General features: G+C 37.5%; 1 protein-coding gene across 1 annotated transcript; it reads right to left on the minus strand.

The window, feature by feature from the left end:
* Positions 1 to 3,770: 3,770 nt before the first annotated feature.
* LOC121413768 (sodium/myo-inositol cotransporter 2-like) lies at positions 3,771 to 14,188 on the minus strand. The gene is made up of 11 exons (XM_041606707.1): positions 14,082 to 14,188; positions 12,807 to 12,912; positions 12,318 to 12,398; positions 11,502 to 11,713; positions 10,243 to 10,378; positions 9,312 to 9,419; positions 8,683 to 8,833; positions 6,744 to 6,912; positions 6,179 to 6,394; positions 5,373 to 5,589; positions 3,771 to 4,390 (listed from the first exon to the last, which is right to left on the minus strand). Exons 1-11 carry the CDS (start codon positions 14,175 to 14,177, stop codon positions 4,203 to 4,205), a joined length of 1,680 nt encoding a protein of 559 aa, XP_041462641.1. The 5' UTR covers positions 14,178 to 14,188; the 3' UTR covers positions 3,771 to 4,202.
* Between the last annotated feature and the right edge of the window lie 1,191 nt (positions 14,189 to 15,379).

The raw sequence follows: 15,379 nt of genomic DNA on the forward strand, positions 1-15,379 counted from the left end.
AATTTACCCTCCTCTTTTTCCCCTCCCCATGTTTTTACTATAAAGGATATATACCATTCGATCCAATCGGACTAAGTTTTAATTGTGCAAAATGAATGAAAATGAAATGGATATCAGACCAACTGATTATGCGACGAAATGGTCATAAAAGAAATGGTGATTAGACGAAGTGATGATTGGACCAAATGTTTTTTGGACCAAATGGTCGTTAGACAAAATGTTGATGGACGGAATGGCATCATACGAAATGAAAATAGAATATTTGGTGAATGGACGATTGGCAGTAGACGAATTGGCAATTTACCTTGACCCTTGGCTACTTACAATGCATTCTGCCCTTCAACTATTCATAATACTATGCCGTATTTATATACACATATTTTTCGAATATTTGCAATTGAGGGGTTGTTCTTTTGTTCATCTTTTCAAATCTAAATTCAATCATTTTCCACTTTGCCGCCATGAACCGACAGTTGGGTCAGTATGCGATTACCAGATCTTCCGTAGGGAACCAATGACCCAGGTAACTGATTCCGCGGCTTCTGGTTTGCGCACAGTCTCCCAGCTGGTCACGTCACTCGTGGCCCTCTGGGTCCCATTGGTGTTGCATTACCATGGAATCACAGCCTGTTTCCATTCCGCCATTGCAAACAAATAATTAGGGAAATGATTTTATGTGATATCATATATATCTTACATGACAATTTGTCAAATTTATTTATCTAGTTATTTATTCATTTATTAATGTATTTATATTTTTATTTATTTATTCATATATTGATTGATTGATTATTCATTTATTTATTTATCTCTTTAGTTTTATTTTAGCAGGGTAGCTCCATCAGTAATTTAAATACTGGTTTACATGGGGGCTCTGCAAATTGGAGCTATGCTACCTCATAATAACTTGATACACGTTTTATGTTGGTATGCCAAATTCAGGCTCTGCTACAATATAACATGAAAAAGAGATTATTTAAATGGTTTTCTATGATTTCATATCTGTATTTAACAAGTTGAAAAGATGCAGAATTACAGAAAAAGCCCGGAGAAAAAGTATTTCTTTTTCATGATTGCATGATAATGCTGATTTTGTTGTACTGAAGTTGAATTGAACATGCCAACTCAAGAAAAGAAGAGAAAAGGGCAATACCAAGCATTCCCATTCTATTTCCTATTTATAGATATTTAATAGTTCAGCTGATGAAGGTCATGTGTTAGGTGATGTTTAGAGAACTGATGGCGATAACAATAACCCAAACGTTTGCGTTGTTTTGATTTATTTTTTTGGACAATGGGTGACAAGTGCCGGGTAGGCAGGTGGTGTCCAGTGTATGATATCGCATAGCCATCAAGTACTTTTTACTCAAGTACACAGGAGTCTTTCCAGTGATTAAATGTGACCACGTGATGTTTTTGGCTTCAGGTTATGTGACATTTGTGCACCTTCCGCTCAAAAAGAGAGAACACATACATTTTGTAAAGTTTTCATATATCCATTTGCGTTGTGTGACAAATCCGTTATGAAGGTTAGGGAAGTGTTTTTTTTATTTATTTCTCCTTCATCTTTTTTTGTTGAGGGAGAAAGATGAAGGAGGGGGGGGTTAAATACAGACCAAACGAGGACATGGTAGTCGAGAGCATTCTTTACCATGTTTACGACATGTACTTTGCCACTCAAAAACAATTATATTATCTCATCTTTTACTAATGATTAACTGACCATCCCCTTAACTAAATGTTAACTGTTTTATATCTTTATTTCTTTAAACGTGAACCCATCCACATTCCGACAGAAAATACAGATAAAGGGAGTCATACATATTATATTTCACATATTTTTAATTTGTAAATATACACACATGTAATAACAACACAAGGATTCAAATTTTCAAAAAAAAAAAATATTTTTGCATTGACAGTGTCCCAACGGAAAATAAGAAATGGGATCGAACATCAATGATGCGTTTTATCTACATGCAATATACATAAAGCCACTATAGTCTAGGTGATTGGTGAAAAAAAGAAGAAAATTGTACAAGCATGAAAATTGGCACAACGGTAGAGTAAGTTATTACATAAACATTTTTAGCAGGGGGTGCCAACGTGAGTTTTCCAAATATAGCAACGGTTACCAGGTAACATATTTACTTTTACTGTAACTGAGCTTTATTGGGCTTGAGGAAATTACAGTTTCACGAGCGATATGTCACAATAAATTAATCTAAAGCATATTCCCTTATAGCACAAGAGTTTTGATCTATTTAGTCATAGCAACTGTTGCTAATAAAGGGACCTCTCTTCCATAGCAACAATTGTTTATCATAGTTCATATCATTATGATTTACTAACAAGAGCTCAGAAATTAATTTTGGCGCATAGATTCCTTGTGATGAATGTTCCATAGGTAGACCCGATGAGTACCATTATTGTGGAGCATTGTGACCCAGTGGATAAGTCTTCTGACTTTGAAACAGAGGGTCGTGGGTTCTAATCCCAGCCATGGTGTAATTTCCTTCAGCAAGAAATTTATCCACATTGTGCTGCACTCGACCCAGGTGAGGTGAATGGGTAGGATTAATTCCTTGAATGCATGAGCGCTGAGAGGCAGCTCGAGCTAAAGCCGGGGTAATAATAACAACGCGCCTCGGAATATAATATTTCTAGATAGATGGGGCAATATGAATGCCTATTATTATTATTATTACCATGGCAACGGTTGCTAGTAGTATTTTCCCTCAAGCAATACTTATACGGTGTTTCATGATTATAATTTATATGACCCACATCTTATCTATTTAAGCATTAACACATTAATCACAACAACCCAGGAACATTATAACGTGCATGCTCGCCCATACATGATAAGTACCAGTTGATATGTAACATGCTTTCTGCAAGCGATTGTTAAAGACCGTATGGTAATTCTTAACTAATACTAGTCATGCTAGTAGATAAAAACATAATACCTCTCACCAATCGAAGTACCTCAACAAAAACGATGTCTATTGGTTCCATATTACTGGTATAATAATACTTGTTGGTTGTTGGAGAACTCACCTCAAAACTAATATTTCTCCATTTGGAAGCTATAATTATTAGGGATTAACCTAAACATAAATATGTAAAAGATCAACCATTGATGACAATATTTTAGTCGTTGATAGTGCAGGGTTATTTGTTAATGTTTTTTTATTACTATATAGTTATATCATCGAATGATAACAGACCTCATGATACTTATCTGAGTGATTGACAATAGAGGTAGAATTGATCGACATTTGAATCATCGAGAATTACAAGTCTAGAAACCGTTGACATTCTGGAAATTTGTGGCTATCTATTTCAAGGGGGCCCTATTAATCTCTTTTAAGACCCTGTATACCAACACATGCCCTTGGAAAGAATTCCACAAAATAAACATTTAACGAGAGGTCACACTTGTAGAAGAACGGTTACAAGAGCTTACCAGGAGGTCATGGGTTCTCACAATCTGATTTTGGAGAGGTGGAGGAATGACCACCAATAATTGATTTAGTCAACTAAGTTTAAAATCATTTCAAACACCAAACTCTCGCCAGAATGTAATTCCCATATGATTGCTTGCATGGATACCATTTATCTCTTGCTAACTGTAGTCGGTCACTTGAAAGGCCTTGGTTTACCCCTCCTTTCCGTAGCCTGCAAAGAAGATCATACTCCATTCTGGTCCCGGAGAGGAGTTGTTTTTGACTTGTCAGTTCCGTCCCCAGGTGTTTTGACTTGGATCAATCCCGCGCAGTTCCGGGATCTATCATGAAGTTTGAAATATCAGTTAGAACCGATTTGGATTATTTCGTTTCCAGGCGTTTTGGCCTGGATCCTGCAGCTAGATGATCAATCGTAACCTTCTGCAGACTTTTACAGACGTTAATTTGGACATCAGTGAAAGATCTTGCACGAGTTGATTTAGACCTGACAGTTCCTTTTCGAGGCTGTTGGCCTGGGTCCTGCATGATTGATCTATCTCGGCTCAATCCTGCAGAAGTTGATTTGGACATGTCAGCTCTGTTTCTGAGCGTTTTCGCCTTCAGATTTTGACGACTTTTTCAGCATTTTGCTTAATGAATTTTACTCAATTTTTTTATACAATCAAATTCAACCCAGAAAACCGGAGTTTTTTTTTCCAGGTGGGGATAGACGTGTTCGGGGAATGCATCTCTTTACCACCACCAGACCATCATTGCCACTGACACTCCGCATAATATGATTGCGTTGACAAGGGTGAACTTTTGCCACATCGGATTCTCGTCAATGCTCTTGATCATGCTGGCCTCGTCCGGCACTTCGTGGTCGTCCTTAGGGTTGTAACCAAGAAACCAATAGACACATCTCTTCAAAACAGAGGTTTCTATGATTCAGAGGGGAAAAAATTACGAAGATGATTATGATGATGAAAGTGACACAGACAGAATCAAAGCTCGTTTTCACGTATTAGAATTACAAGGACAAAGTCAAACTGCTTAGAGCATATAGGGATATAATTTTTATCCTATACTAAGGTTTGAAGGTTTCCCACTCGACTACTCTTTTATAAAAACAAGAACACTACAGCACTCCCATCTTCCATAGTTTAATCACTTTATACACTCTGCCATATGAGCGTATTATGCAGTGTTTTAGGATAAATCCTTGCGGACATGATAAACTATCGTGTTACAAAAAAATTTCAAGTTCCAATTCTTTTTCTGGGACGTTCTGTATTGGACGTGGTGTGCATGTTCGACTGAATTTTGCTCAGTTTCAAACCTACCGCTGCCAATCGTAAAAATAACTATTATAATAATGGCAGGCCTCTGATCATTAAACTTGATCTGGACCTGGGTACCGAAAGGATTTTTTCACCGCGACGCAGAACGAATCTTAAAACAATGCAAATGTCTTGAAAATGGTAGTCGAATGAAAAGCTGAGAGGTCTTTGTCGGAAACTGTTGAATCGTAAAAGAAGTTTCGCCATCCGTCTGGAAGCTGACGAAAAGTGGCAAACATGTCGTTTGCTAAAGTCAAGGACGAAACTACTGATTCGATTCAGCAATCCTCGATAATGACTTCATTGTCATGAAGGGCATTTGACAATACATTCTCTACGATTCGAAATCTGCGTCACGTTGCGAAAACTCCCTATTTCCTCGATTGAGTAGCAAACTACTAGTATTTGCTTTCAGTTCCTTCATTTGCATTGATATATTGATAAAAAGTTCGTGCAATGATCACGATTTCTCCAAACTAATTTCAAGTCCGAAAATGAATGATAAGAACCTCAATTTAAAGATCACAGAATTGACACTGTGTCAGAGTCCCAGAGTTTATGCAGAAAAGGAAATTTTAAATACCTTCATTTTCAGTCGTGTTTTGCGGTGCTGGCTCAGCCTCCAAAGCGCCCTCTCCGTCTCCCGGTGCCCTTTTCACTTCATCTTGGGTGGCTTCGTTGGCCTCTTTGCTCTTGTTCATTTCCACAGCCTCAGGGTTCTGTTCAGGATCAGTGGTCTTCCCATTTTTGTCACCCGCTTTGATGTCCATTCCTCTGGTCCAGTAAGTCTTACCCATGACCTATATAAAAGGAGCAAAAAGTTTTTTTTTAAAAGAAAGGACCCTAAAAAGAACAGTTTTGCTCAAAAATATTTATAATTTGCATTCAAACGTGCATTACAATTGTTTATCAGTCTATCCTCTTTATCATCGGAGTCAGTTTTTATTAGGGCCCGACTCAGAATTCCTGCGCTTCATTAGCAAAATGACTAAGGCGATAAATCATTTTAGACCTGATACACCAAGGATATTTTGTAATAATTCGTGTGTTTTCCTCCTTGACCAAATTTTGATCACTTTACTTTCATTCTGCTAAAAGATATACAGGCAATGAATTGTGGTTTATTGCATGCTATGTTATAACTTGTCAGACTCTGACAATGTAAAGTCTAAACAATAGGTGCTGATAAGAACTCTTTCGGCCCGTATTTGGTTCCCTCGAGGAAAGATTCTTTATATGCTTAAGGAACATTAAATGGTTTTGTAAAGAACCTAAAAAGGTTCCAAAGTACTGTTTAAGGAAAACTTTCAGGGAACCTGTATGCGGGGCAAGGAAATAACCTTCGTAAGCATGATAAGATCATTTTACCAAGAGTCCAATGCGTATTACCTGTTCAGGCAAGGGTTTCTCTGTAATCAGACTGACAGCTATGGTGACGACCAAAGATACCAGGGTCACGATACAGTTGTAGTAGAGGAAGTGGACCCCACTAACAATACCGGGTCTGGTGTCCTCTACCCCGCAGGCTGGGGAAGGGTATATGATGTCCAGGATCATCCTAGTCAGGCCAAGGGCCACACCGGCTACCAGACCCCAGAAAGCCCCCTTTGATTTAAGTTTAAAAAAACAATGCATGACATTACATTCCGATATATCTGTAAGCATGGTATTTTTTAGGCCAGCTTAATAACATATCAAATTAGTCGGGTGGTTATATGAGACAAGTTAAATTCATGCGGATTTGATCAGTCACACTCAGATTTTCGTGGAACATCGCCTGGAATCATGGTTATAATTATCAATAAAATAGAATATGCAATACAATAGTCAAATGCGAAGAGGACTTTTAGAAAGAAGACAAAGAAGTTAGGAGAGAGATTTGTGTGTGTCGGTGCGTGGGCGTGTGTATGTGAGAGAGAGAGAGAATAAAGGAAGATGGGTGATGGGCACCAACCTGTTCATTAGTTCTTGGCCAGATCACGCCCATGACAAAACATATGAAGATGGATGGTGCGAAATAAGACTGAAGAGATTGGATGTACTGGAATAGCTGGCCACCTTGAGCAGCTTGGACTATAGGAACCCAAAGGATGCTTATCCCAACTAAAATCAACACAAATACCCTGTATAGAAAGGTCAAAGGTCATATAGAAAAGGGAAATAATAATGATTAGAGGTTGATAAAGATAACTTGTAAATGAGTTCGTACAGAACAATAGATTCACCACCAAAAATATCTGTGTGTATGAATTTAAAAAAATGTGCCAAAAGATTCTGAAAGAAACTGTGTAATTGCCGAGTACTTATAAAAACAAGCATGGCATTTCATTCAGATGTCGAGTCCTTTTCCAAGCAATGTTAATGCTCTGGCCCACACGTGCATAACTGTGCTAGCAATCATCAATCAATAGTTTAGATTCCATGATTATTTTTCACAAAGTTAGTTTGTGTAACTGTCCTAGATCGAAATCTACGATGATAATATTTATGGCGATAGTTTACCTTGGTTTTATACATATAAAAATGAAATGAGTGTTTGCTTCAACTAGCGTTCATATATATATAAACTTCGTCTTTCATTGAAGTTGATAGAGCTTTATAGGCCTATTATTACAAAAAAATCATTTGTTACCCAGCATTGATGAAAACACCTAGATCAGCTGGAGAGGTACCATTGAAAGAAAATCGAGAAGCGAAAAGCACTTGAAATAGATAAAACGATGTTACAAGTGTTTTCCACTTGAATGCTTGACCTGCTTATATGAAGTAGTACGGGGTTACAATTCTCGGATTTTACTTTGGTCATCTTTCACCCAGTTCAGGGTTTCTAGCCGTGGAGGTTGCACGGGCCTAATATAGATATTCGTTCGAGCCAATAGCTCAACTTTTAAGTTTGTTATTGCTGATTGACAAAAATGAATGAATATGACTGACAATCTAACACTGATTCTAGGGAGGGTACCTACTGAACTTACTTTTTCCGAATTGGAAAGATATATCACCACTATGGAACTATATTTTTACTGGCGGAAGAATTAGGGTCATTTTACTCTCCAAGTGATGAATTTGGTCCCGTCAGGTGTAGTCTTCATAAATGCTGATTTATTTTTAAAATGAGTCGGTCGAAATACCCTTTTATGGTCAGATATGGAATGTCAGACATTTATTCTATCCACTGGTAGTACACATTCAACCCTCGAATTTCCTCCTCATTTTTTAGGAATTACTTTTAAGTGCCACTTTAACACACGAGTCTATGGGAAATGAATTAGGCCTGTGAGCCCTGGATGAGGGTAGACATACACAGTTACACAAACAAAACCGACTTAGCACAAACACAGGAGGATCTGTCATTGCTAAAAATGTAATATTTTTCGCCAGTGTGGCTGTATAGTGGCGTAGTCAGCCAAAGACTTTGAGGCGCCAAACTGGTGCATCGGGCAAATTTTCTAAGAAGTCGCGAGCGAACATGATTTTTGATACGAAAAGCTAATTTCCATTGTCTTTCCTTCTTTTCATTTGTGGATTTTTTTAAAGGAGGTTAGCAGTGTCGACTGCTCATGCTAGTATTGGCGTCACTAATCATCTGGATAATAGTTTCTAGGTCTACTCTAGGTCCATGGTCTTCGGTAAAGCAGGCGTGATTGCGAGCAAGACCGGCCCGTTAATATCGTTCTTTGGTCGCCATACACTCGGAAACAGCATAAATGTATACCAATACAAATTCGTTTCTCAAAATCTATCATGATCTGACCAGTGAGATGTGATACTGACCATTGCTGCTGACCTTCAATAGCTTGTACAGTTCTTAGTGAAATATGTTTGAATAAAGTGTAATGAATGAGGCAAATTTTGGACGATGAACTTTTTGTTGAATGTAAAAAGAGATCTACCTTCCAACAATCATCAATTCAGTGTTCCTCGCCTGTGGTCGTACACGGCGCCATACATCCATGGTGAAGATCGTACTTCCGCTGTTGAAAATGGACGTGAGAGAGCTCATGAGGGCAGCAATCATGACTGCCATCATCAGTCCCTTGGCACCTTGAAACATGACAAACAAAACAATCACGAAAGACACTTAAAAAAAGTACTTACATGAAAATAACTAAAAATATTTCCAGACCCTTTTTCATCAGGAGTGTTATAAACTTTGAGTACTAATAATAACTATTTTCGGCTCCGGATTTCATTCCAATTGTTTATTAAAGTCAGACCACATGTATCAAAATGACATGTTGATTAAAAAAGTGACCAAATTGGGGACTTATAGTTTCGTCTGTTCGAGTTTATCCCGATGATGAGACTCCCCTCACTGATTTGTAAGAGTTGTTGATTGATTGATTTTTTTAACACGGGCACACGTTGGTATCAATTATTCATAAGGAATTTTTTTTATTTATTTGATGAAAGATAAAAGACCTATGTATCATAAAATTGCTTTGGTCAAGGGTCGTGCCGGGAATCGAACCCCGGACTTTCATGGTGTAGGCGGGCACGTGAATGAGTAGTAGAAACTTACCGACTGGCATAAGCCGAAGGATAAGGAGAGGGTAGGCAATGTTTGAGCATGAGCTGGGATTCTGGCAGTACTCTGTGCAGGCTTCACTGTCAACACACGCAACCTCATCTGCAAAATAACAATAATAATAGTAATAGTAATAATAATGATAATAATGATAATAATGCTAGTGAGAATAAAATTCAGTTACACAAACATGGACTGGGTAAAAGTTATCATGATCGGGTTAGGCGTTTTATCCTTTATGCTACGGTCACACATTTGATTTGGGACCGATTCCAAATAGATGGCATTCTCAATCGACAAACCATCGGTTGGTGAGATTAAGTTTCCTCGGTGTGACAATTACTTTACCTACTAGGAAGAATTAGGAGGATGGAAGAAAGAAGGGGATATTTGTAATAATCCATTCAATGGGAAAAACTGTTTGGTTCTTCAAATGACTCGTTATCGTTCCCTTTTGTGAAGCAAATCATGATGCCTTACAACACATTTTATTTACATGTAATAGTTCTATCATGAGCCATGCAGCTCAGATTTTTTTTAAGCAAGAAGAAAATCATTAAACGACAGAGCATATAATTATACATATTTAAAGATATAGTGTCATCGTGAAGCCGGGAGACAAGCGAGACAGAAAGCAAGCAAGTGTCCCGAAGTTTTGAACTTAACAAACTGTTTCCGACAAGCGATATCCAAATAGACCTGTTGAATTGACGTCATCACGCCGCCATCTTAGAGGCTGACGTCTTTGCCTTTCGTTGGTGATCTGCAGCTGGCACATAATTTATCTGCCAACTCAGTGTAGGCATATTCTTATATCCTCTGAGTGGTGGCGCTTTGGGATTATGACGTCACGTGCATAAGGTTTTTAATAGTTTCACTACGCATGCAAGTCAACACTATTTTTCTTCATATCATTCATTCTCACCTGTGTATAAAACCCTTGCAATCATACCCGGCATGACGATAAGAAACTGAGGTAAAAGTTTGAGGTAGCCAGCCACCAATGACCCTCCCTTGGCGTGCGTTACGTTCTTGGCGGCAAGAGAACGCTGCACGATGACCTACATATAAATAAAAAGCAAAACAATACATAGAGCATAACCTTTTATAAAGCCATAGTCGGAGCTTACAATCGACAGTTTAAGCTTGATTGACCTACGATAAGGCAAGATATCTGCGAAAACTCTACGAGGGCTTTGCTAACTTTGCTTACGTTTGCAATGATTTTACTCGTATGACGAAGATTTTGAAACATATTCGGGTACGAATTGCGAAGAAAAGCGTAACGGGGTGCCCCAGGAAACACACACACAATCAATAAAAGACCTCCGTCACTGGTTGGCGAGGACTTCCAAACCCAAGCACACGATTGGCGCACTTTTTCCAACACCATGGACACTAGTCATGGTGGACATTGCCATATCGTGACATTTATGAGTTTTCGCTCCACTGTCAGTTGTCTTTTGTGACATTGAAAAACAAAAAGTCTTTGTTGAAATTTTGTCAATCAGAACAGCAGTTTCGTCCTGGACTCTGGCCAAACTACATTATTTACAATTTTTTCGTCAGCTCCGAAAGCTTGGATGATGTTCCGGTTCACCATTGGTCGACAAAGTCCTACCAGCTATGGTTCATTGTCATTTGACGGGTACTTCCAATATATTTGCTGCGTTCTTCAATCCGTCGTCCATCGCAGAGCAAAAACTGTTTATTGCAACCTTCGCAAACGTGTGTGTGTCGCATGAAAACCGCACTCTACAGTTCAATTAAAGGTATTGTTTAACTTTGTGAGCAGCCGATTTAAAAAATTATCAAACCAAGATGAAACATGTGTACAAGTGCATGTATTATAACTAATAAACCCTGATAACAACCGTTATTGAGAATGAAGAGCTAAAACTACAAGGCAAACCCCGATTTTGTAAATAGGCGTCTTATAGACGCCTAAATATTACACATAAGTGTATGCGATGAAATTAAGATGGTGTTTCCGGTCACTTTATATTTCAATTTTTGAATCACTAAATAATTATTTTTGAACGCAATTTTTTCTGGATTTCATTCTTGTAACATATCACAGACACAGGTGACAAGTGTGACCTACTAGCTCAGATTTTTTTAAAAGTCAAACCAATGTTAACCAATCACTTTAAGGAAGTATAAGATTGGGTTATTATCCCATACCTGATCCGTACACCAATACCAAACCCCGATCACCATGATACCAATGATGGTACCGGGCCAAGGCTGGTCGGAGGTTAGAGGGTGTCTCATCATACTGAAGGCATCTTCCCTGGGATACCCACAGCTGGTATTGGTATCGTTAAGAACCGATGATGGGATGGCTTGCATGTACTCCAGCATCAAACCCTCCAGACCACCGATTTCCATGAAACCTGAATAAGGAAAATTATTTAAAAGAAATAAAGAAAAAAAAGATTGTTCACGTTTGTTTTGCGCATGTGTAGTCACCACGATCAGTGTTTGTGCAATCAGGCCAATATAATTTTTTACTCTAATGGCATTATAAAGGTGAAGCGAGACAATTTGTCCACGAATTCAATTAAAAATCTTTAACATTTGTTGGAAAATAATGAACACTATAAAAGATGAATTAATAATGTATCATCATCATGCACATGGATAAAACTCAAACTGGATATTTGTTCGGCCAATAACATGACGTCATATCAGTCATGTCAGTATGACGATCTAAATGCCCCATATTCAAAATTCATGAATATAGATATTCGTTACAAAATGTAGCTAAAATCTGTTCTAGTTATGCTAGATACTCCTAGTGAGACAATTCCTAACCAATGCGATTTTGTGACCAACTTTGGCGATACCTATCGTATTTCCGAGCCAAAAACCGAGTGAGTCAATTAGCAACCCCAGTTTAAATTGGGTTAAGTCCTACATAATGCACAAGCGTCATATCATAACGAGACCGTTAATATATGGTTATTAATATTATATGAATCTTTTTTATCGACTTACTTATCACCATAAGGGCAATACCACCGATAACCATGACAAATGATTGAAGGGTGTCGGTATAGATGACAGCTGCTAAGCCACCTGAAAAAGAGGGGTAATAAAAAAAATATATAAGTACATTCTGGATGATGTTCATATTTCATACTGACAGTCTCAACATGGTCCTACTGCGGTCCTACCAAGATCTTAAGACGGCCATGTCAGAAAAACCCTTATATGTGACCATTTTGGTGTGAAAATATAATCAGCGCAACTTCATTACCACGTTTGTATCCGGATGAAAAAAATATTCTAAGTACAATTTCACATTCCTTTGACTATTTGTTTTCTCATATTCTACTTATTTTGCTCTTACGATGTCAAAAATATGCACCATTCTTTTTGGATTATTTAATCATATTTTGAATAATTTCTTTATTACTATAATTTCATATTTTTTCATTGTCGTTCGACACTTGCAAAATATTACAAGACATAACCTCTAACAACCTGTAATTGTATAGATCGCAGTCACAGCCAAGAGAATGAAGATAGAAGCATAGATATTCCAGTTGAAAGCTTGTTGGATAAAGATGGCACCAGCATATATATCCACCTGTTACAGCCATAGAAACGAATAAGGGAATATGATTAATTATTTTCGACCACGTGCTCGTAAGGAAAACAATATGGTTGGATAATCAGTCACGCATTCATAAACTCCTTTTTAACATTAATTGTAATTGGTTATAGAATGACCATGTGTAACGCAAGCGACACATTGATTGTCTACTTGATAATTACGACTTTTAGTGAATATCTGGTTGCAAAAGTATTCATGAATTACATTCATATTCCAGCTTTTAGCAGCTGAGGCTACAGCCGGGGTAATAATAGTGCGCCACTAAATAGGCAACTAGATAGAACGGCGCCTCATAAATGCTATTATTACTGTTAAGTCTATTTTTAAGTTATTGATCAATCTGGTAATGAACACTTCATAAAATGGTAAAGATAACGTATAACCTTGATATTGATATATATAACACACACGGGGAGCAACAGCACTTATTTAAGTTCAGAATTTATTTTACATTATTCTCCTTCAATAAAGGGACATATCCAACAATTTCTGTTTAACAGAGTTTTTCTGACTTTAATCAGAATTAAGGAAAGTTGTCTCATCTGACAACTTATCAGAAAATTATCTGTTAAATTATCATCATCGAAACGTAGATTGAAACAAAACCGACTGTCTACTCATAGTTAATAATTCCAATTGCCTATCGGGGGGGGGGAGGGTGGGAGGGGTTGATGTCGATATGTTCGTGACTGCTATTTTTTTGCCACTATCTTATTTTCGTTTTTAATCATACCATAATGTAGTAAGCAAGAGATTCGGCTTTGACAGGTCAATGGCCTTTCTGACTTCCTACATCCGATACATTTTCTTTTCATTTCTTTTATAGTTCTTTTATATTTCTACCCTTTTTTATTGCTTATACTGTGATTTAAATTCTTTTACTCCTTTGTTCTTGTATACTTGTTCATATGTTTGGATGTTTTCAAAGGATGTCAAATAAATGAATTGAAATTGAAAAAGAAAATGTTGATAAAAGCCCCCTCCCCCCGTATGCCGGAGAAGACGGGCTATCGAGTACTGGAGTTTAAGTTCAAATGCTCGAGTTTGATATGTAAATCCTATTTTTTTCTCTCTGTGAGTCTCATCAGATTTTGTAATAACTAACTATTTCAGGCTCCACATTCCCCCCGAAAGATTCTTACCGATATTTTTGTGAATACGTAGAGAAACAAGGCTGAAAGCGACATGAAAATTCTCAAGCGTTGACCCCCGAATCTCACTCTGAGGTACTCTGGCATCGTGTAGACCTAAGAAGTGAAAGGAAGGGGGGAGGGGTGCGGTAGAGAGAGAGGGAGAGAGAAAAGAGAGAGGGGGGAGGGGGTAGAGAGGTCGACAGCTCGTTAAAAAATATTTCGATGCTTGCCAAAATACTGTGACCGCCACTCGGAATGGTAAAGAATGTTCATGATAATTTTATGACAAAATCGACCATCCACTCTCTCTCTCTAAATAGTATATAACAACAATTCGCTCTTGAGGGATCCACACTCAACAAACTCTGCTTTTTAGTGGATCCCTCAACTGCCTCAACTTTATTTTAACGGAAAAGAATAATAAAAGAAGCCATGTAAAATGTTTCATCTTTTTTTTGTATTTATCATTATTGAGTGATATATGGTTCTCATTTTGTTTAGTGTTTACCTTAAATATTTAGTTATTTTGGGGAATTGTCATATTGTGTACATTCCATATTCATTTGTATCGATTTTTATGATTATCATTATTATACCTGTGTAATCATGGTAATAATATCACGTATTGTTAGTGGAGTTGAAACTTGTAACTTTTTAAATCTATTACTTCAGCTTGACAAGTAATGCTAGCATTAAGACGTGACCTGCCAAACACTGTATGGGCCGTTAAGGTTTTTGCTGGCTTGTTCATGCAAATATACGTACATGAAGAACATGATGTACTTGAATGCTTACTTGAAATTTGATTCTTCATAATATCTGTAGATCCTATCTTACGATTAAAATAATCAGTTTCCATTTTAACAAACGATTATTGACACGAATTTGAAATCTCATTATCGTATTTGTTTTTGTTTTAAATTCAAGGTCTTTATGTCAAATAGATACTTTAAAAAGTGAGAACAGAATTCGAACCAACTTATACATTACGAAAATTTGTGTTTAAAAATGGATCTCATCTGACACCCCAATTTCAAATTCCAAGCTACTTTCACTCGCCCCCCCCCCCCATCCCCGATATCAACAAGGAATGGTTATCCTTAAGTAAACAACCACGCACTCTCCCAGATAATCCACCTTCCCCCAAGGAGAAGTGACCTTCATAAGGCCTGGCAGAGAGAGAGAGAGAGAGTGAGAGAGCAAGAGAGAGAGAGAGGGTGATTTTTTTAAACTTATTGTTATTTCGGCAATTGTGGGTCATTTTGCATCGTTCAAAATTTCATGTTGATCTTCATCTAAATTCTGAA

The sequence above is a fragment of the Lytechinus variegatus genome, chromosome 4 (assembly GCF_018143015.1).
Source record: "Lytechinus variegatus isolate NC3 chromosome 4, Lvar_3.0, whole genome shotgun sequence".
Taxonomy (NCBI): domain Eukaryota; kingdom Metazoa; phylum Echinodermata; class Echinoidea; order Temnopleuroida; family Toxopneustidae; genus Lytechinus; species Lytechinus variegatus.

Bases quoted from the DNA above. Each gene is read 5' to 3' on its own strand.
- LOC121413768 (XM_041606707.1), bottom strand. From the start codon at position 14,177: ATGCCAGAGTACCTCAGAGTGAGATTCGGGGGTCAACGCTTGAGAATT. The intron at 12,913-14,081 runs GTAAGAATCTTT...TGGCTGTAACAG, and splicing joins ACGTATTCACAAAAATATCG to GTGGATATATATGCTGGTGC. The intron at 8,834-9,311 runs GTAAGTTTCTAC...TCATGTTTCAAG, and splicing joins CCTTCGGCTTATGCCAGTCG to GTGCCAAGGGACTGATGATG.